This window comes from Dermochelys coriacea, chromosome 11 (genome assembly GCF_009764565.3).
Source record: "Dermochelys coriacea isolate rDerCor1 chromosome 11, rDerCor1.pri.v4, whole genome shotgun sequence".
Classification (NCBI taxonomy): Eukaryota; Metazoa; Chordata; order Testudines; family Dermochelyidae; genus Dermochelys; species Dermochelys coriacea.
This window is the reverse complement of record NC_050078.2, coordinates 71,872,861-71,896,381: the sequence shown is the minus strand read 5'-3', so window position 1 is coordinate 71,896,381 and position 23,521 is coordinate 71,872,861. Positions and strand designations below refer to the sequence as shown.

General features: G+C 40.7%; 1 protein-coding gene across 1 annotated transcript in view; it reads right to left on the bottom strand.

Annotated features, from left to right (window-relative positions):
- Window positions 1–23,521, bottom strand: part of IQCA1 (IQ motif containing with AAA domain 1) — a 163,539-nt gene that overhangs the window by 46,351 nt on the left and 93,667 nt on the right. Inside the window, exons 8-11 of the mRNA XM_038421943.2 lie at window positions 20,332–20,460; window positions 14,838–14,913; window positions 8,109–8,215; window positions 7,768–7,875 (exon numbers count right to left, since the gene is read on the bottom strand). Of these exons, the coding sequence (XP_038277871.1) occupies window positions 7,768–7,875; window positions 8,109–8,215; window positions 14,838–14,913; window positions 20,332–20,460 (420 nt within the window). The remainder of the gene's footprint in view (window positions 1–7,767; window positions 7,876–8,108; window positions 8,216–14,837; window positions 14,914–20,331; window positions 20,461–23,521) is intronic.

Genomic DNA, 23,521 nt, shown 5'->3' with positions numbered 1-23,521 from the left:
GTAACTGAAGCATTATGAGAAGACTACATATTGTGCAAATGGCTTCCTCACAAATTGCAAAACCCCGTGGAAAACAAATAAACACAAGTATGGGAATCACATATGCTAGCACTCTCCATAGTCATTAGAAGTCACTAGACACAAATATACTTATCAACATAACAATTAACTAAGGACAGCACTTGGTTAATCATGTGTGTAACACACAGTGAAGTTAGAGCTTGGTGTAGTAGGCCCAGTCCAGCAAAGCACTTAAGCGTCAATGTGATTAGTCATGTTGAGGTCAATGAGACTACTCCACACATTTAAAGTCAGGCATGAGCTTAAACGATTAGTTTCCTCAACCCTTGGGAAGAAGAGACTATATAACCTCCTACTCATGCATTTATTTATTATTTTATTGAATTATTCACAAACCCTTATGCAGCACTACAGGGGTTGCACGTTTAAAAAAAATCCTATCTAGCTATCTGAAAAATGCTATTGTTCCCCGAGTAAATCAGCAAGCACTGAGATAAGAGGAAATGTGAATTTTAGACTGTGGCTTTCCTAAAAAATATATCTTATTGACAGCTGCTTTTACTGTATAGTAAATGCAAACAGGTTAATCAGTTATGAAAACCAATTTGATTTTACCTTTAAATGTGTCCATCTATTCCATCCCCTAACCACTTTGTAGGTGTCCCATTTATTCATGGTTATTTTCCACTTTCTTGCATATCCTTTACTGTATAATAAAACTGCATTTAGTTCCGGCTAATCTAATGGTGTCTCATCTCCATTCCGAAGTGGGGTGTGCTCTCTTTAATGTGTGATCACTAACCGGGTTATGAGCAGTTTAGGTGTTGCTGTAAGCATACACAGAATCAGTCTGCAGCAGGAATCTAGAGCACAAGGTGGAGGAGAACTTAATAGAGTATCTTGTAGACACTTTCCCTCCAAGTCAAAATTGCATTGGCCACTTCCCCTTCATTTGCAGTTGTGCAACGTACCTGTGGAAGGTACATCAATTGCTTATGTGGACAAGTAGCATGCAGAAAGTACTTCATGCATTTTTTTTAGCTCTCTTTTAAGTAAAGTTCAGGGCCTGGAAAAGAGGGGAGCATCACCATGTAACCAGCTCTCTCTGAACCATTTGCAAGTATTTCATGGACTGCAAATGATCCCTAGATGGCAGGTGAAGAAGCCTTTTCTTGTCATGGAGGGCAGCATGGCAGCTCACTAGCATATTTGTACCATGTCATGCTAACTCTCAGGGGACATTAGAGAAGAAGGCAACTTTTTAAAAACGATAGAAGCAGATTCTGAAAGTAATCACAGCAGCTAATAGAAAAGGAGTACTTGTGGCACCTTAGAGACTAACAAATTTATTTGAGCATAAGTTTTCGTAAGCTACAGCTCACTTCATCGGAAAGCTTATGCTCAAATAAATTTGTTAGTCTCTAAAGTGCCACAAGTACTCCTTTTCTTTTTGCGAATACAGACTACCACGGCTGCTACTCTGAAACCTGTCATTACAGAAGCTAATGTGTCTCCTCTACAGATTACAAATGATACAGCAATGGCCTTGTGCTACTGCACATTTTCGTAAGTAGTGCAGGGAAATGTCTTCACAGCACTGTACCTAAGCACTGAGTATCCTAATGCTATGTCTACACTGCCCCGCAGTTCAGACTACAGGGTTGTGCACCAAAGTGCTGTAACTCCCTTGTGTTGATCTGCTGGTGCGAACTGAAAGGTTCCTAGTTTATACAAGGTAGTCCTGTCTGAAGGAGGATTACATTAATGGGAACTATGAACTTTTTAGTTCATGCCCACAATGATCACACTGGGCAGATACAGTGCAGCACTTTGGTGTGCACTGCTGTTCACACCCCTATAGTCTGAACTGCAAGGCAATGTAGACAAGCCCTTAGATGCATCTCCAGTCTTTCTGGCTAATGCTACTGTGGTGTGCCTCCACCCAATGTGTTATGTCAGAAATCAATTATGAAACCCTTTTATATTAGAAATATGGTTCAAGTAACCCATACTCACACAATCTGAGCCATTTTCTTTCCTCAAAGTTTACAGTAGTTTCTTGCTTATTTTTCCTGATCTTTGTTCAATTAATTTGTGACAAATGTTTACAATATTGGTAAGAATTGACTAACAGTGCCTAGAGAACATGACTTGTGAGGCATAAATGCCCATGAAATAAGAAAACCAAGGGGAGAAGGCCAAGCCAGGACTTGTGTATGCAGCAAGTGCGCTATGTTGGTATAGAGGGCCAGATTCTGATACCCTTACTTGCATTGAATAGTGCCTTCTTCCATGGTAGTCCCAATGACTACTGAGTAATTTCTAAATCTTGCCACTTTTTCTTACACAATATCTCTAAAATCCTGCTTTTCTTTTCTGCCCATGCAGCCAAAGCCGTCATTATTACCACAACGTCCTCTTTTCTGGGTTTGACTGGCACATCACAAGTCTATTTAGTATAGGTTTTCAATAAGTCACTTCGGTACTTCTGAAAATTTTACCCCTCGTTAAAGTCCTCAGATTACTAGGGCAGCTGCATAGGATGGGGCTATTAGAATCTTAATAATGTTGACTCTTGCCTTCGCTCTACCAGCGTTCCCAGCCAGCATCATCCACCAGTCAGCTTTTCTCTCAAACATCTCCATGGCTTCTCCCATGCTGCCCCATATACATGGGGCAAATTCCCTGATAAAGTTAAAACAGCCAGTATCTTCCTTTAAATCCATCCTTAAAACTCACCTCTGCCCTGCTGCTTACAAACCTAGTCTGCTTATCATGGCTGCACATGTGACAAGATGCAACTATGACCCACCTCTGCAGCCAATTAAAAAAACCAACCCTCAATCCATTTAACTATCAAGCTGGATCAATAGTTCAAAAGATTAATTGGCTTGAATGTTGCATTCTCATCCCTATCCTCTACCTGTTGGTGTGTCTAGATTTTAAGCTCTTCAGGGGCTCAGGAATGATCTCTCTTCAGTGTTTGTACAGCACCCCGCACAACGGGGCCCGCAATCCTGATGAGAGCTTTTGGGTATTACTTTAGTATAAATATTTAACAGTAATAAAATACTTTCATGGGACTGCTTATGGAGTAAGGCGCTGTTTAGCCTGAGTAAGGATATCTGAGTCTGGCCCAGAATAAGAGGTGATTTGGCTTCTTACCCATCATGCCCAACTGATTGATGTATTTTCCTCACAGCCTAATGGCTAATATTCCAAAATCTAATCAACCTGCTCTTTGCCTGTGAGGCAGCGGGTGAATATTTAGGTTCTTTCTAGAACTATTGGGCCAAATGAAACCCTGGTGTAACTCCAGAAGAGGGATAAAATAGCCTGTTATCTTCTGGGGGAATGTAAGTGATTTTTGCTCATTTTTCTTTTAGAATGCTAAATGGTATTTAAAAGTCCTGAAATCAATGGCAAGGCTCTGCTTAGAGGTAAACTGTGTGAACTAAAAAGAAAAAGAGTACTTGTGTCACCTTAGAGACTAACAAATTTATTAGAGCATAAGCTTTCGTGAGCTACAGCTCACTTCATCGGATGCATTTGGTGGAAAAAACAGAGGAGAGATTTATATACACACACAGAGAACATGAAACAATGGGTTTATCATACACACTGTAAGGAGAGTGATCACTTAAGATAAGCCATCACCAGCAGCAGGGGGGGGAAAGGAGGAAAACCTTTCATGGTGACAAGCAAGGTAGGCTAATTCCAGCAGTTAAAAAGAATATCAGAGGAACAGTGGAGGGTGGGGTGGGGGGGAGAAATACCATGGGGAAATAGTTTTACTTTGTGTAATGACTCATCCATTCCCAGTCTCTATTCAAGCCTAAGTTAATTGTATCCAGTTTGCAAATTAATTCCAATTCAGCAGTCTCTCGTTGGAGTCTGTTTCTGAAGCTTTTTTGTTGAAGGATAGCCACTCTTAGGTCTGTAATCGAGTGACCAGAGAGATTGAAGTGTTCTCCAACTGGTTTTTGAATGTTATAATTCTTGACGTCTGATTTGTGTCCATTCATTCTTTTACGTAGAGACTGTCCAGTTTGGCCAATGTACATGGCAGAGGGGCATTGCTGGCACATGATGGCATATATCACATTGGTAGATGCGCAGGTGAACGAGCCTCTGATAGTGTGGCTGATGTGATTAGGCCCTATGATGGTATCCCCTGAATAGATATGTGGACAGAGTTGGCAACGGGCTTTGTTGCAAGGATAGGTTCCTGGGTTAGTGGTTCTGTTGTGTGGTGTGTGGTTGCTGGTGAGTATTTGCTTCAGATTGGGGGGCTGTCTGTAAGCAAGGACTGGCCTGTCTCCCAAGATCTGTGAGAGTGATGGGTCGTCCTTCAGGATAGGTTGTAGATCCTTGATGATGCGTTGGAGAGGTTTTAGTTGGGGGCTGAAGGTGATGGCTAGTGGCGTTCTGTTATTTTCTTTGTTGGGCCTGTCCTGTAGTAGGTGACTTCTGGGTACTCTTCTGGCTCTGTCAATCTGTTTCTTCACTTCAGCAGGTGGGTATTGTAGTTGGATGAGTCATTACACAAAGTAAAACTATTTCCCCATGGTATTTCTCCCCCCCACCCCACCCCCCACTGTTCCTCTGATATTCTTGTTAACTGCTGGAATTAGCCTACCTTGCTTGTCACCATGAAAGGTTTTCCTCCTCCCCCCCCCCCCGCTGCTGGTGATGGCTTATCTTAAGTGATCACTCTCCTTACAGTGTGTATGATAAACCCATTGTTTCATGTTCTCTGTGTGTGTATATAAATCTCTCCTCTGTTTTTTCCACCAAATGCATCCGATGAAGTGAGCTGTAGCTCACGGAAGCTTATGCTCTAATAAATTTGTTAGTCTCTAAGGTGCCACAAGTACTCCTTTTCTTTTTGCGAATACAGACTAACACGGCTGCTACTCTGAAACCTGTGTGAACTAAGAGGGCTGACAGCTTCCTTCTGGATTTTAATGGGATGTCTGAAAGAATCAAACTTTGAAAATCCAAGGTCATGTTTAAAGGCACCTTTGCTGTAATGGGAAAAAAAATATATGCAGCTAAACAGTTTGACAGTGAGAAACAGTCCTTTTCCTTACAATGGCCTTCCCAAGAGTTCAATCTCAATGGTGATTACACATCTCAGCACATGTAATGCTGAGCTGCCTTGGAAAAAGGAATTCTGGGAAGGATCTATGGCAGGAGTGTTTCCTGATGGATTGAGAGCTTTTCTTTTTCTAATTCTTTGCATTTTTTTAACCTCTGACTACTTATTCTAATGTGCCACTATAGAGACTGCAATGGGGCTTTCGACCTGCACATCTATTCCTAGTGTGTCTATTCCCTAGTGCCAAAGAGGAATAGCACTAAGATTGGTGAGTTTGCAGTGAATGGTAATTGCAAAGCAAATAGAAAAAAATCTTTCTAAAAGCTGCAGTAAGAATTCTCAAGAAATATGGTCTCACAAAAATGGAGTATGCCCCAAGAAAAGAACATGAACTCTGCTTTTCAGTATTCAGCTTGACAGTTATTATACTCCCTGCCAACTTCCCACTGGTAACTAGACATAGAAACAAGGGTCTGTTTCTATAGGAGTTGTCTTGGGAATGCTGTTTGCAAGGCAGGTTAACCCCCCTTGAAAAAATTGTTTTACATCAGGCATCACTTAGTCTTCACTGGCACCATGAAATCTACAAACATTCCCTAGTTCGTATCACCTGCTTCAGAGGCCGTGGCTCCTCTAGGGAAAGGACTGGATGGGTCTGCCAACACTGGCTCTTGATCAAAAAGAAGGATTACTACTGAATAATTAAGTACTCTTCATCAGCAAGTTGGCAATCTGCTTCCTAACTGCTCCTAATCTACAATATGCCAATTTCAGAAATCCAAATTCTCAAAAATCCAGTCTAAGGTCCATATGCTTCACTACAATGACTCAGTGTGTATGAACTGTGGGATATTGTGTACACAAATGAGAACTGAGGTGTCTTAATTGCCATCTGTCCATGCAACTATCCATTTTGTGTGCCGAGTCACTTTAACTGCACGTGCATTTTTGTGCATTGCCTTCCTTCTCTTCAAAGTTACCCCAATATTTTTTTAATTAGGTCCATATAGTATTCATATATCAATTTTCAAAGATTCCTCAACCTAGCTTTATTAAATTGCCCTTTTAATTTTTTTTGTCAGGTGCAAAGAGCATTCGAAATTTTTAAAAGGGGTGAGATCTAACTAGAAGTACTGCAGATAAAGGTATTGGCATGCACAAACAATTCCAAGAGTGAAACTTCAGCACAAGATTAGGGTTTGTTATTTGCCTTTAGCATTTTAAATTGAAATGCTGATTCCATCTGTAAATGCTGAATGCCTGTTGTACAAATGTTACCTGGAGTTTAAATTCTTGGGTAAAATAAAAGTGCACATGCAATTCAAAGGAACATGCAATTGTGAAGTTCTCTGCATGCTGTAATGCTGTGAAACTACATGTAAACACTATATGTCAGCACTCAAGTTGTACTAGAACACTTCAGAATGCTGTTCTGGTACTTTTTTAGGAGCTGGAATGGTGTTCTGGCACTTCCCTTGGATCTGGGCCAGGCAGCACCTTTCCCTCCTCAGCTGCAGCATGTCAGGCCATCAGGTGCCATTGGCAGGTCCAAACAGGGGGTGCTGGACAGTGGGTCAGCAGAAGGAGCTGGGGATACTACAGCCAGGAGCGGGCAAAGGAGCATAGAGGTGAGTTGGGAGATGTCAGGAGCCAAGTATCAGGGCCACTCAGACAGCAGAACCCACAATGGGGAGCAGGAGTCAGGCACAGCTAGGAGAGGTGGGGGGCAGGACAACTGCAGGGAATCAATCTCCTGCTTCACTGGACCTGGACCTCTCTCAGCTCCTCTACTACTTCCTCCTAGCTCCCCTGCTCCCTCCTGGAGCCTCCCACTGCCCTGCATTCCAGCACTTCTTTTTTTAGGACTCCAGCGCTGTTATATTTGCTGCATTTTAATGGGTCAAATAAACAAAAGTAATTTATGCCGCTAACATATTTCCTTTTCCTAAATAAATTTGGTTTAATTGCATTAAATTCTCCAATGGTTAGCAGAATACATTTAAATAATATTTACTAAAATGCACACATTTGTGTGTCAGCCAGTTCAGATACTTGACTGATTAGACCAAGATTTCCAAAAGTGACTAGTGATTTTGGTTGTCTTCGTTTTTGGGTGTCCATTTGGAGACAACTTAAAGGGACCTGCTTTCTGAATGGAGGATACTCAGTCCATGGAAAATCTACTAGCTCCCAGTCCCATGCTTTAATTACAAGACCATCATATTAATCTGGATCAAGCAGGCTCAGAATATATGGTCTGATTTTCAAAAGTGCAGAGCACCCTCCACTTCCGTTGGCTTCAGCTGGAGCTGTGATTTCAGAGTACTCTTGAAAATCAGATCAATATTGTGGGGTTGTTTCCTCAGGGGTTGTTGCCTGGTCCTAAAACGTAAAATAAAATAAAAAGTGTAATGGTTGGTCAACACTAAAATCTAAAAAAACTACAAAGAACACAAAACGAAACAAAACTGCCTAAGAAATCAGCTTACATATGAGGTGGTTTTGACCTCTTGTGACCTAAGATTCACCAAACACTCACAGAAGGAGTTTCACTATTGACTTTAATGGGGGTAGGAGTTCTTCCTTGGTATTTAGGGGCAGAGAATTGTGATGCATGCTATCTTCCCCTCTCTTGCTGCACTCACCTTCTTTCCACCTTTTTTCCCCCTTGTCCCCTTTTTCTGTTTTTTGTCCTTCTCTCTGTCCACTGCCAGTTTCAGATTCTTCAGTTCCTGTCGCATCAGCTCATCAACCTATTCAGACAGGCACAGGGTTAAATTTTTTTCTTAGTTTTTCCTTGCTGGAGCTATGCAACCGAAATCACTCTGAGGACAAATATTCAGCCAAACATTTAAGGAAAAGAATGGACAGGGCAGCTCCAAATGGAGCCAAGGTCTAGATGTCAGGGCCAGTTCTTACAGCCACAGAGAAAGCCATGCCAGCAAGAACCATTCTTATAAATGTCTTGTTATTATTGTAAGCACACCTGCACTCTGATCTCCTCCTCCACTTCTTTCCGCTTCTCCTCTTTGATCAATTCTGGGTCATACTCCTGGGGGAAATTCCATTGCTCATCTCTGTTCTGCCAAACGTCTGTTATCCAAAAGCAAAGAAAGGGGGCAAAAAGTTATAGAAGACATTGCTTTTCTAGCTTTTGTTGTAAAAACCAGGGTGGTTGAAATTATTATTAATTATATGTAAGTAGCAGATGCTAGAGACCCCAAGTAAGATCAGAGCACTATTGTGCTAGGCTCTGAGATACTCAAAGTTAACCTTCTTTGCCTTGTACTGTAGTTTGGTATTGGATTTCAGGGGGATAGTAATGGATATTGAGATTATCACTTATAGGTTGCAAGTCCTAATCCCTAGAGCTTGTGTTTTTCACTTGCAACCTTAAGGAGTAAAGATATAAAATGAGTTCGACCATGTCACTTTACTTTGGAATCCCTCCACTGACTCCCTCTTGTTTACTGTATCAAGTTTTAAAATGTAGCCATGGGAAAGTCACTAAAATAGCTCCTACCCAAGGAGCATATAGTCTAAAAGACTGACACAGAAAAGATAAGACAAGCTGGGGGACCAGAGGCACAGGTTAATCTAAAACATTAACTCCTCATCATCCTCATTCTCCCTTGCCCAGTTATATAATACAATGTTGTATTAAATACAGTAGAATGAGAGGGCATTTGATTGATGTGGATAATATTTGTGCCACACAGAAGAAGTGAGTCTTGGGAGTAATTTGAGTGAAGATGAGGTGTGGGCCTGGACCACTGGCTTGGGAAGCCATTCCACACATAAGGGACCTCATAGAAGAAGGCATGAAGATGGGAGTGTGAGATGGAGGGAGCAGTGAGGCTGGCATCATTGGTAGCAAAGGTGAACAAGATGAAAATTGGATCCAGCACATACAGGTGTGGCAGAGCTGGGCAGAACTTTGAAGGTGAGGGCAAGAAGTTTAAACTTTATATAGTAGGCAAGGGGGAGGCGGTGGAGGGATTCCAAAAAAGAGTCATGTAGTCCAACTGACATTACATCACTACTTTTTAATGTTGCATGGGTCAAACACAAGCAATAAGCAGACTACATTTGAGGGAAGGAAAGTGAGAAATGCAAGTCTATGGCAAAATTGGTGTTTATGATAAAGTACCTAATGATTTTACTTTGTGAATATTTTTATTTTGAATGAAAACTACTTTTTGTTTTCCAGAAAAGTAAACTGAAATTTGGAAAGCCCTGTATTTGTTTGAATTCTGTGATATTAACGAAGGAGACACATTAGCAAGCAAAACTGCTTATCTCCTCTTTCGATAGATTGAATTAATTTTAAAAGGACAACTCCAAGTTTCCTTATATTCCAAACCCTGGTAGTATCTTTATAATGACAGCTTATCTCCAGCAGTATGCACTGATTCAGTTTCCAGATGATTTAAAATTACAGTTTTCTACCTTAAAACATAGACTCCTTTATGAAGCTGTTTTTCATGGACTACTCTTTTCACTACCCTCTGCAGTGTCTAGGACACTATAAACTGGGAAAGATATTCATAGCACCCACAGGAGATCATGCAAGGTTTAGTCTAGTTAATATATATGCTGCTATCTACTGCTTCTGAGAATTCTCTTGGATTCCAATTATGTGCAAAGTTTGTGTGGTTTTACACATAGGGAATAGTTTTTGAGAAGAGAATGGGTTTTGAGAAGAGACACACACATAGGGAATAGGTGAAGAGTCCTAATTTTACAACTAAAAATGGTAATGATTAAGGAGGACAGTGGATTTTTGGTAATAAGGAAAGAAACACAAACGTATAGACGTCAATTTCTTTAAATGACTCCAGGCCTGTCAAATAATATGACAGATGTCACACAATATTTCAACAGGAAAGGTTGACTTGCCCTAGTTAGAAGGCACGTCCCCCAGGGTTACCCTAGTTTGGAATTTCAGCCTTGGGGAAAGGGGATATTACATAGAAGAGATGTGAATTTTTAAACACTTTCCTGGCTGGGTCAACAGGTTGCAAGTGCTATGTTTTCACAGGAGCATTAAGCTTTAGGTATTTATTTTTCATAGACTGAGCCACACTTTTTATTTTATTTTTCATAATTGTTTGTCATTCTGTGCATGCATTAGTGGGTAATAGGCAGTCTAGACAAATCAGTGACAGCCTCCTTCCTGCACCTTAGCCAATAGGCTTTATTGATATTACTTGGCAACTGGCTCGCTGAGAACTAAATTAGTCACTAGGTTAGAGGTCTCTAATTTTAGAAGATAGATCAATAGCTTGTAGATGTTAGATACTATGTTATTTTTTTCTAGATTAAAAAAATGTTTCTCAGTTCTTTTTAAAGCAAGGTCGGAAGGTTAAGGACATTCTGTTTTCACTGAGTGGTCAAAAGTGCACGGTGTTCAATTACATATAGGGTCATTTAACTATGGGAGTGTGTGCATGTTTTTGTGAAATGCACCTCTTTTTGAAATGCATATAGCTTTCTCTAGTTTCATCCTTTTTCTCTGTCTTTATATGGCCGCTAGCAGGCTGCCCTTTGGGCTAACACGGCTGTCAGCATCAGCAGTTACAGTGCTCTTGCTCAGACTCAGAAAACTTAGCCTTTTTAATGTACAAAACATTATTTAGTGTTAATATGTTAATTGCAGAGAGCAGCCAGTGATCAATACAGGGGGATGCTTAATCGTCACACTCTTATGGAAACTTTCAACCACTTGGGGACAGGGTTTGAGATCTTTCAACGTAAGATAAAGATGAAATCATGTCACCATAGCTTACAGCATTGTCAAACATATAGGAAGCATGGTCCAATGGTTAGAGGGCTGGGATGGGATGGGCTATAGGAGATCCAGAGTCAATCCTGCTCTGCCACAAACATCCTTGTGACCCAGGACAAATCATTTAGCCTGTCTGTTCTCTGTAAAATGAAGGTACAAGCCTTGCCCCACAAGGGTCTTGTGAGGATAAATACATTAAGAATATGAGGTGCTCAGTGAGAGGGGCCATATAAGTACCTTTAGTAGGTAGAATATCACAAGAACAAATTATTGCTTGTGCCTCAATTGAAGTTGTGCAAGCAGTACATTCACAGTGTTCTGGAAGAGGTTGCTTTCCTCTTACTACAGCATAAGGGGAGATTACATATATACATGTAATGTGTGTGTGTGTGTGTGTAGGTGTGTAAAATATGTTTTAAGTGGATATCACTTACAGTTAAGGTTCCCTAAATGTTTCCATTGTAGACATCTGCTTTTGGTCACTCAGAATAATGCTTACTTATTAGATTGAAATTTTCTAGGCTTATTCACTGCTAAAGGTGAGTTTTCTTCAAAATGTCTATAGCCAATAGTCAAGCACTTTCAAGCAAGGGAAGAGTGAAAAAAATCCAATATTAAAATATTATGGTCTTTTCAGAGTCACTCTACCATCTATCTGATTTGATTCTTGAAATTTTGAAAAATTGCGCTTCACACGTGAGCAGTACATTTTTGGCTAGTAGTAATTTAAATGAGAATTGCAGAGCATACTAAGTGAAGGTAGAGTACATTATGCATATGTGTAGAAGGATATAGCTCTGTAATAAACTATACTGAATCACAGAATAGAATCATAGGACTGGAAGGGACCTCAAGAGGTCATCTAGTCCAGGCCCCTGCACTCATGGCAGGACTAAGTATTATCTAGACCATCCCTGACAGGTGTTTGTGAAGGTTAGTTGTGAATGAGGAGGGGGATATGTAGTTTGTAGAAATTAATAACTTATTAAAAAGCAGTGAAATGTGTGTGATAATAACCAGAATATTGGTTCAGATAGTCTCAATCCTCAAGTGCACAGATAAAAGAAGTGAGGCAAAGCTGAACAGCTCTGGATACTTTACTGTGAATACGTTCATCTTGGACATAGCCATTGCTATCCTTTGAATCTCATTGGAGTTACTGTTCCCTGTCTAAGGATTTCTGGATGTGCTAAATATTGGTTAAATCTGAATCCCTGACTGTAGTTTCAATTTTCCCCACATGGATTCTAGCAGTGTCTCTTGCCTACACAAGCTCACTGTTAAGTGCTCCTGGAGATATTTTCAGTGCCTAGTGTAGTCACAATGTGTCATATAATTTATCAAGACTCTAAACCTACATATTTGGAGCCCCTACAAGTGTATCCTGTTAGGGAGGATTTAAGAAGGAACATACCTTGGCTACATATACAATTTATGGCAACATGTACACATCTGTTTTCAGTTACACTTTTGACAATTAACTTGCCCCTATCAGCTCTCAAGCAGAAGTAATAATAAATGGACATTTTTTTGAAAGGGCTAGCTGTGAGATTTGGGAAGTCTCTCTCTCCACATCCCATCCATATCACGGAGTCAGTACTCTTAATCCAACCATGCATATTAATGTAAATATTTTAAATTATTTAACTCCTCCCTCACCTCTCCAATGATGGACACACCACTTACAAATGTATGTGAATGGAGCATGCCATTTTTTATTTCTACCTTTTACATTTGTAGCTGAGCAATTTTTTCAGTACAGCTGTAGACAATCAATATACACAATTTCTGGGGGATTAACAGGTAGTATTTGGGGCAGCATGGAGCTGTGTTGTCCCAGAAGGAGTTCCAGGACACCTTCTGGCCCTCAGGGGTCATTAAGGGAGTACTCTGTATGCTCCCCCACAAGCCTGGCAGGCAGTGCTAGCCAGCATGGAGCCATCCCATCTTCTTCCTGCCCCCTATGCAGAGGCTGGTGTTGGCAGCGCCGCTAGCCCTGAGTGCTAGGATTCCCATTGTTGTTGCAGGATGGGGAGGCACTACTTGTGCCCTGCGCCTCCATTTTGTGCCTATGCAAGGACAAGACCCAAAGTGGCCCCAAACATGCTTAGCAGCACGCATTCCTTGCAAGTTAAGGAGCAATTTCTTCTGTTCTCACATCTGTGCATCTTCTGTTGATTTCAGTGAGCTTTATGTGTGCATTCAAGGGCTTTGAGCCCTCCTTTGATTCTTACCATGAAGCAACTCTCTGTGATTTATATTTTACAAAAGAAATTCCATGAGTTAACAAGATAGAGGCCGAGCAGTACTCTGCTGATTACAACTAATTTTCAAATTGATAACTTGTTTTTCCCACAGCTGACCTGAGGCAACTCAATGTGAGTGATTGCATAACAACAAAGGATTTCAGGCGAGGAATTTAGCAAATCAGTAACACTGTAGAGTGTTAAGAAGAAGAGATTAAAAAAAATAACTTTCTCATGAGGAGCATAGGCATGGAAGTAGTGACAGTGAAACTCAAAACCTTTACTTCAGAGTTTGGTCTCAACCGTTCCAAGATCAGATACTTGTAGCTTATTTGCACCTTTGAGGCCTTATACTATGGCTCATGAACCATACTTCCTATTCAGCCTCTTACCTCAAGAGACTCTTGATCGTCCTGGTTGGGGAGTACTGGGGTATGTCTGCAAAGCAAAAAAACCCCTGCACTTGGCCCACGCTAGCTGACTTGGGCTCGCTGGGCTTGGGCTGCACGGCTGTTTCATTGCTGTGTAGACTTCTTGTCTTGGGCTGGTGCCCAGGCTCTAGGTACCTGCGGGGTGGGAGTGTCCCAAAGCTTGGGCTCTAACCTGAGCCCAGAAGTCTATGCAGCAATGAAACAGCCCTGCAGCCCAAGACCCGCAAGCCTGAGTTGGCTGGCCAGCCATGGGTTTTTCTTTGCTGTGTAAACATACCCTTGCTAGCTCCTTTAAGTAGTTAGGGTATGGATTGCAGAGCTTTGGATAGGGAAGAGGGGAAAAGGGGACAAGTATGGAGGATGGGGTAGAACAGAGCTGGTTGAAAATTTTTGAAAAATACTGGAAAATTTCAAACTCTCTTTTTTATCAAAAACGCTGCTGAAATTTTTCATTTACCAAAAGCTGAGTTTTCTGTAAACAACAAAATGTGATGTCTGTTTGAATAATGGTATTGACTTTAAAAAGTTGCAAAAAATCTTTGCAGGAAACACAAACATTCAAATCAACTGCTTTTTGAAAAAAAATCTCTATTTTGAAAAGCTCTCTTTCTAGAACCAGTCTTTTCATTCAGAAAATGCTGACCAACTCTAGTGTGGAAGAGTGTGTATCAACAGGCTTGTCAATGAATGAGAGGGCAAAGAGGGTAAGAAATTTAAGGAATGTGGTTGTAACCTCAACTGCTAGATAGGGCTTTCCATTTAGTGGCCAGTCAATGCTATATATAAGCACAGATGACTTTTTTGAAATAAAAATAACAAAAAATTAAAGCACTTACAGATGCACTACAAATACTTTGGGCCAGATTCTGCCACCTTTTCTTGCACTGAGTAGCACTTCACTTTAATAACCGTCCCCTTGAATTCAAAACATCTAGTCACAGAGTATGACCCTGATATTGCACCTATTGTGAGAGCAACTGTTTTGAGTGCATTCTGTCAGCTGTACGATCGGAGCCAAAGGCCCGAGTACGGATATTGGAATCTGGTCCTTGCTTTATGATGTCCTAATGTTACCAAAAAGGTCAAAAATAAATTACAGGAGCAGGAGGAATCTCCTTTCAAATTTTACTTTGTCTAAAGCTTGCACTTCTGTAATGTTCCATACTTTAGTTTGATGTTACATGGATGGCATCCAATCTAAGTTTAATTAGAGAATGCTCCAACTATTAATATTATCTCCCTCTACTGACCTTTGTATTGGTTGTTTCCTTCCTCCATTATAGGGAGGAAATTACTAGGAGCCATTTTCCATCCCTCCTCTTTTTCCTGTGTGAAGATAATATAGAATATCATTGTATTAATCACCAAATAGACAGTCATTAAAAACACAGGGTGACAGTATAATGAAAAATGGGGTGACATGTAGTTTTAATTCACAAGTGATTATTAAAAAGTTATTTGGTGAAAATTGTTGGATGAGACCCCTGAACTAAATCATATTTTTCAAGCTGATCATTTGGTTGGACTTCCTCCACAGAGATTGGGGCAGTTCATGTTCAAAACCAGTTGGGTCACATTAGTTTAAAAGTTGTTAAACTACCGTGCTTTTGTAGTGTAGATGGGACCTTCGAGCATGGCATTCTATTTACCTTCCAATCATTTTTCTTCTTCACAATGTGCTAAGCACTTTGGTGTCATGAAATAAGGATTGTTTTTAAGCAATTAGAGGATTATTGTTTGAGGGAAAAAATGGGTTTTGAGAAGAGAAGTATGCTGTGAAGGATCAGAAAAGATATTGCAGGTACAGGGAACAGCCTGGGAGATGGCATGGAGGTGATTTTGGGGCAAAAGAAGAAAGGAGGCATGAAAGAATTTTAATCAGTAGAGCGCATGACTTGACAAGGAGGAGGTGAGGATTGGCTGGAGGGGTTTGCTGAAGAATAATGCAAGCAGGAGGATTGAAGAGTGGAACTCAAATTCTCTACTGCTTCTGCTGCACTTCCACCTTCTGCAGGGGCTGAGTTTTCTGGGGCCCATATCTGGATCTTCTGCAGTATGCGATATACTGCGTTTAGACTATCAGGCCAGCCCTGTTGTATTGCTTTTAATTTTTTTAAGTCAAACTTTTTACACAAAAGTGACATTTAGATGATTAGAAGTTGCATTTATAACAGACATACATTTATATTTTGTTCATGACACAAATATTGCTGTGAAGCGTGAAAGCTCAATTGCTCCCCATTAATTTATTTAGCCAGTGAACATCATAGTGCACATATATTCATTATTTCTTTTATCCTTAGGAATAAGCAAAGCAGTCATTCTGATGGCTAACTTCACTGATTTTATATATTGAAGGAAAGAGTATTTCTATGCCAATAAATTTCAGATATACAACATATTTAAATAGATTTTTTTTTTCAAAATAATTCAGTATATAGAGAACAGCTACAATAAATATGGGCCTAAATTCTACATTAGCAGTAAGTGTTTTTCATACAGTGTTAGAAAGATAAATTTCAGAGTAGCAGCCGTGTTAGTCTGTATTCGCAAAAAGAAAAGGAGTACTTGTGGCACCTTAGAGACTAACAAATTTATTAGAGCATAAGCTTTCGTGAGCTACAGCTCACTTCAAAGGAATTCTTTTCTTGATATTTTTCCTACATTCAGATGATAGAATAGCTGAGTCAGTGTTGTGTGAACTGTGGTGGGGCACCTTGAACCGATAATACCAGTTTTAATCCAGCCACAGATATGGGGGTAACAACTGGATGAACACTAAGCATGTGTTTGAATCTTTCCACAGACTGATCTGCATTCAGAAATCCACACTTCAAGGCTGTGAAGAATCTGAATTGATTTCCACTGTGCTGTTTGGCTACATTTGCCTGGTCACAGTGAAGAGGTTCTGGTTGTGGATCTCCTTGATTGCAGAATGTTGCTTTAAACTCAATATGGCTGGATGAAATTTGTAGAGAGACCACCGCCATATTTATGTCTTATGAGCAGGGGTCAGTACACAGTATATTACTATATTAAATAGTTCCAAATGGTTCAACATATGTCTTGAAAAGTTGCAGAAATAAAAGGCTTGTGAAGAGAGATTATATTGTGCTAGGTTTCTGTTATTTCTTTCTTAGTGCCCAATGGGAAATCAGATCAACACTTAACAGGGAAGAAAATGAAGTTACTTTGATATCAAATGCATATTTCTAAAGATCACTATCAGACTTAAGGAATATTTAAATCTCCTTCTGGAATCATAATCTTGTTTTCTTAAAAAACTGAAGTTAGGAACAAGGCCTCGTTTGACTGCATCACTATGACTTATAGCCTATGCTTATTTTAACAAGGTCCTTCTGTTAGAACTTTTCAAAATACTTCTGAACCATTCCAAGATGATTTTTTTTCAATATTACAAGCAGGGAATAATGTTCTCTTTGTTCTATCTCAATGAGCCACAGAACACCTGATATAATGGCCTTAATTATTACTTTACAGAGGCTGGGGCATCAGAAGAGAGGAGAGCTACAAAAAATTATAAAGCCCCCATAGTTCTGTACTGTTGTTTCTTCGCAAATCTTCAAAATTTCATACCAAGACTCAACTAGAGCTGTGAGAGGACCCGTACACATTTTTGGTATTGTTGTTTATCTACTGAGGGATACAAAGCAATCACCTTACCTCATGAAAGAGTGGAAAGTTGGGTTTTTAAGTCAGGGGAGTGAATTTCACAGCAATCTTTGAAGCTCAGATCTAGTTCAGAATGTTCAGTGGATCTGAAGCTATTTCCTCCTGACCTTTTCCTGGGTGAATTAAAAACTGAAGTACTGTTAGGATACATTTTTGCAGCACGTGTGGAAGGATCCTCTCCAATGTACTGGTTCAGGGCCAGGACAGAGACATACTAGGGCTTTGTTTTGGGAGGGCCATTTAGGAACAGTGGGGGAATTAGAAGCAAGGCCTCAGTTAGCAGTACAAGGACATACTGGTAAATGTTTCTCAGGATGAAGGGAACTGCTTAATATCCTAGATTGCATGGCTCTGTATGACATTGTCATTTAACCAGTGTAATTCTAATAATTCCTTTAAACCCTCACTTAGGTAGAGATATACAATGACTGTTAGTTGATTCTTCTCTTAGGGTTATATTGTGTCCTGCACTGAGGGGAGGGGCAGTACAGAAGTGCTCTGTACCAGTGTAAATCAGTGGAGGCATTCTGATTTAGTAACGCAGGATGCAGCGGGTATACTGATAGCTCAGTATTCCTGGAAGGAGCAGTAGGGAATGGGCCATAGATCCACCCTTCACCTGTTGGAGTCTAGTACAGCTATTGAGGCTGTACTCTCCTGGTGCTTGTGTAAAATCATAGAATCATAGAATATCAGGGTTGGAAGGGAACTCAGGAGGTCATTTAGTCCAACCCCCTGCTCAAAGCAGGACCAGTCCCCAACTAATTCATCCCAGCCAGGGCTTTGTCAAGCCTGACCTTAAAAACCTCAAAGGAAGGAGATTCCACCACCTCCCTAGGTAACACATTCCAGTGCTTCACCACCCTCATAGTGAAAAAGTTTTTCCTAATAGCCAACCTAAACCTTCCCCACTGCAACTTGAGACCATTACTCCTTTTTCTGTCATCTGCTACCACTGAGAACAGTCTAGATCCATCCTCTTTGGAACCCCCTTTCAGGTAGGTGGTGATGGGCAGGGGCAGAAGTTGGAGGAAGGTTACTTATATCCTCTCACAGCTACTATCTCTTTGTAATTAGTTGTTCAATATGAGTCTACAAGACTTAGAGAAAATGTACTTTTGCTGTTTCTTGTACATAAAAACTCATTTGAAAAATTACCTTAGGTGGAGGTTATATAACATTTAAAGTTCTTCAGACTATCCACTTAGTATCTTTGACATACAAAGACAGCTACCTACAATATACTGTAAATGGATGCTCCCACATTACAGTGTCAGAATCTGATAACCTCTAAATTAGAAAGATTGACATTTATTTATTGCACTTAGTTTAGTCTCGTGGCCAGCTCTTTCTGTTGTTTCAGATAGCTTGATGGACATTGCATAAGAAACCCTAGTCTTCATGTTATGTGAGTGTCCTACAGTTAGAGCTAAACGTATAACTTCTCTTCGGAAGACTTTACAGTAAGGGAATGTCTGGGCCTCAGGAGTCCCCTCCTCCTAACACTCAGTAATAATGATCACTAAAAGATTAAAGATTAATGGTATCTATAAAAAACGAAATCACTCTAGAAAGTTCACAAGCAACAAAAGTTGCTGTTACAGCAAAAGTCAAAAATTCTAATTGCACAGCATGATTTAGAATTAAGACAATGCAAGTAAAATCCATCACAACCTTCTGGTTGGCATATCATTTGGCTGGTGTGTTCTTCCATGAACTTGCTATTGAAAAAAGCTAATTGGAGCAACAGAATCTCAACCTTTCAAAGCCTTCAGGGGGGATAGCATTCTAGTAGTTTTGTTAGCAAAAACATAAATTTGGCCTACAAACAACTTGAGGTGAAAAGAGCTCATACTTTAGGGTCATTTTAAGTAAGTGAATTGAAAAAACATGGCCACTATCTCCCGAATCGCAAAACATTGGTTTAAATTCTAAAATAAATGGTTTTCAGATAGTAAATTGTACTTAAAAATTAGTCTGAAATATAAGCAAGTGTGCAGATTGGATTGGCAAAATGTTAGCTTCAGGGAGAGAGTTTGCCTGTTTCACAGTGTTTGAATACATAAGGGCAGGCAGAATGCTAGTCTTTCCACCTCTTGAGTGAAAGGGTGTTGGTGGCTAACTTTGCTCAGTAATCCATGCTCCGAAGAGGTCATGCTTGGGTGATAGCCAGCATTCTGTCATCTGCACACCAAAGGTATGTCTACACTGCAGTTAGACACCCCTGGCTGGCCTGTGCCATCTGACTCAAGATTGTGGAACTATGATTAAGGGGCTGTTTAATTTGCAGCATAGATGTTTGGACTTGGACTGGAGCCTGAGCTCTGGGACCCCTCCCACCTCACAAGATCCTAGAGCCTGGACTCTGGCCCAAGCCTGAATGTCTATACCCAGTGCTTAATTTGTAATGAAAGAGGTGCTGGGGCTCAGCAATATTTTTACATTCATAACTGATGGAGCAAGCCCAGCAGTGCCAGGGCTATGAACTGCTAAGCCTAGAGGTCCTGAGGCTCAGTCCTAGCAAGCCCTGGCACAAATTAAACACTCTCTATACCACAGTTAAACAGTCCCTTAGTCCGAGTCCTGCAAGCCTGAGTTAGTTAACATGGGCCAGCTGCAGGTTTGGAATAGCAGTGTAGACATACCCAAAGAGGCCTGTGCTTGGTGGAGAACACATCATACTTAAAGCATTGTAACAGCCTCTAAGCATATTCTTTCCCATCCATACCCCTGGAGTCAATCCTCCCACATCAACATTCCACAGGCAAATGTCCTCCAGCTATACAGATACAGGCAGTTTCACAAACACCCACCCCAAGCCTCTGGTTTTGGAAGCCTAAATAAAGTCTCCATGGCCATCAAACTTAGATGAAGTAAGATGCATGAGGATCTCATCCACTTCCAACCCTTGGTAAGTGAGGCTGAAGCAATGGTGGCAAGTCAAGTTTGGGTACACACAGAAACCCAGAGATGCCACATGGATGGCACAGGTCTGAAGCTTTTGCTGCTTTAACAAACTACTGAACAAATTCACATTTTAAAATGCCTTACAGTATCCGTCTTTCCTTTTTTCTCTTTTCCTTTCTCTTTCCTCTTCTTTTTTCCTTTTTCTTTTTTCCCCTTTTCTTTGTTTTTTTTCTTTAGAGCTGCTTCTTCTTTAGCAGCCAGCTCAGCAGCAACCTGGAAAAGAGTCAAAGTAACACACACCATTATCTGTATGTTTTTAAATATCAGGAATATTAAAGTATAGGAAGCAGGATAAGGGATGTTTCTGCCTACTTGAAATATATTTTCACTTTCAGAATTGGCCATGATTTGATATTTCTCTCTGTCTTTCAGTTTCACATTCTTGTGCTTTTTTCATTATTTAATCTCTATTTTCAAAAAGTCACCCATTGCTAAATGGCTGTTAGTTAGTACAAATTGACTGATTTTATTTATTTTACATGTCAAAAATGTAATGGTAAGCACTCAGTCTGTGCTCTGGACACCTACCTCAATGGTTAAAACCACAAAATCAGCATATGATTTCCCATAAATGTAACCACCTCAACCCACTCCCTTTACAACAGCCTTGGAGAAGAGAGGTAAAAGATGGGCTTTGTAGTGTGCCCAGAAGGCTACCACATCTAGGTTTTGGCAGACCCAGAGGGTTGAGAGAGCAAGTTCCAAAGCACAGCACCACTCACTGAGAACACCCTGCCTGGTGCCCCCTTTCATTTACACTGAGGAAGCTCCAGCTCGAGAACTTTTGTTTATATCAGCGGTAGCGGTATACTGTGGAAAGGGGTGATTTCTGAGGTAACTAGGTCCCAAACCATTCAAGGCTTTATAAACTGAAACATCTTGAATTCCACCCAGAGCCATAACATATCAGTGGGCCCAGAAGCAAGAAAAAGATGCATAGACCCCTTCTAGTCTTGGACTTGCCTCAGAATCTGGCTCAGTGTTTCCAAAGCAGATTGGTTTTATATAGATGGATTTTGAGATGTTTCCTTCAGAGATGTAGTGGATGTCTAGCTTCAACATCTGGCTGAATATTGGACCCCCCTTGGAAATGGTATTTGTCTGAAGCTAAACACCTATATAGGACCGTAAACTCAGAGGTCCAGATTGTTAACTGGTATAGCTCTGTTAAAATCAATAGAGCCAATTTCTGACAGCTAAGGACGTGGCTCATTATATTTTACTAGTTGTAAAGTGTTGGGTCTTAATTCTTTGTTTCTTTATGCCATTCTCTCTCCCCTTGCCCCCTTTTATTTCCCACTCTTATGCATACGTTTTATAAGCAACTGTTTGCCTTCTAAATCATTCTTTCTATGAGTCTCTCTCTCCCTTTATATTTTCTTTCCTGTTCCCATGTTTTTCATTTTTAATAGTTTCTCTTCCCCACTCCCCTATATTTATTTCTTTACTGGCTCTGAGTACCCTCCATACTCCCTTCATCCTCCTATTTGAACTCTGAGGTGAAAAAGGGGCATCTGGCCCCTGCTTTCCGAGCTGAACTCCCGAGATGCCAGGAATCATTTGGGGCCTTGCCTCAGGCTTGCCCCGGACAATCACCTTGCTTGTTTTCTCCATCTTGACAGTGTTCCTACTGTCCAGTGTAAATTGGTGGAGTTCATGGCTTTCTAATCTGGTTGTTACAACTCTTCTGCAGTGTGCTGAAATCTAGGACTGCTGCTCATTCCAAAAATACATTGTTCCAAAGGGTCTTACAAGGCACTTTGCAATGTGTCATCCTACACTTCCATCAGCTGCAGCTACTTTTTGGCTTCAAATAGGTATTGAAAAACTGACTTGCTATAGCTAAATAGAATCATTTCATCCAAAATTCAACTAAATACTTGCAAAACCAAATTCTGATACAGCCTTACATGTACAGTAGGAGTAGGATATGCTAAAGAAAGGGCAACCACAAACAAAGAGTAACTATTAATGGAATGCTGTCAGATTGGAAGGAGGTCTCAACGGGGTTCCACAGTGATCTGTTCTGAGTCTGGTGTTGTTTAACATTTTTATTAATGACCTGGATGTAGGAATAGAGAGCATCCTGATAAAAATTGCTGATGATACAAAGCTGTGGTGTGGGTGTGGGGTGAAGGGAGGGAGGTTGCAAACACTTAAGAGGATAGAGCTAAAATTCAAAGGGATCTTGATAAATTGGAGAACTGGGCTATAGAAAAGAAAGTGAAATTCAAAAAAGACAAAGATGCTTTGTGCATTTGGTTTTTCTTCCCTAATATAGAATGGAGATAACAGGCTTGGCAGCAGCACTGCTAAGAAGAATCTGAGAGTTGTGGTGGATCACAACCTCAACATGAGTCAGCAATGTGATACTGTTGTGAAAAAAGCAAATGCAATTTTGGGTTGCATTAACAGAGGCAAGTCATGGGAGGTGATAGTACTGCTCCACTTGGCGCTGGTTAGGCCTCAGCTAAAGTACTGTGTCCAGTTTTGGTAAATAATGTCTAGAAAGGATATAGAGAAACTGGAAAGGATCCAGAAGTGACTGACAAGGATGATCAAAAGGAGTTGGCGGATGTGATTGCAGAGCCATTGGCCATTATCTTTGAAAACTCATGGCGACTGGGGAAGTCCCTGGGAAAAAGACTAATGTGGGTGCACATCTTTAAAAAAGGGAAGAAGAAGGATCCTGGGAACTACAGGCCACTCAGCCTCACCTCAGTCCCTGAAAAATCATGGAGCAGGTCCTCATGGAATCAATTCTGAAGCACTTAGAGGAGAGGAAAGTGATCAGGAACGGTCAGCATGAATTCACCAAGGGCAAGTCATGCCTGACTAATCTAATTGCCTTCTATGACGAGATAACTGGCTCTGTGGATGAGGGGAAAGCAGTGGACATGTTGTTCCTTGACTTTAGCAAAGCTTTTGACACGGTCTCCCATAGTATTCTTGCCAGTAAGTTAAAGAAGTATGGGCTGGATGAATGGACGATAAGGTGGATAGAAAGCTGGCTAGATTGTCGGGCTCAATGGGTAGTGATCAATGGATCCATATCTAGTTGGCAGCCGGTATCAAGTGGAGTGCCCAAGGGTCGGTCCTTGGGCCGGTTTTGTTCAACATCTTCATTAATGATCTGGAGAATGGTGTGGATTGCACCCTCAGCAAGTTTGCAGATGACACTAAACTGGGAGGAGAGGTAGATACATTGGAGGGTAGGGATAGGATACAGAGGGGACCTAGACAAATTAGAGAATTAGGCCAAAAGAAATCTGAT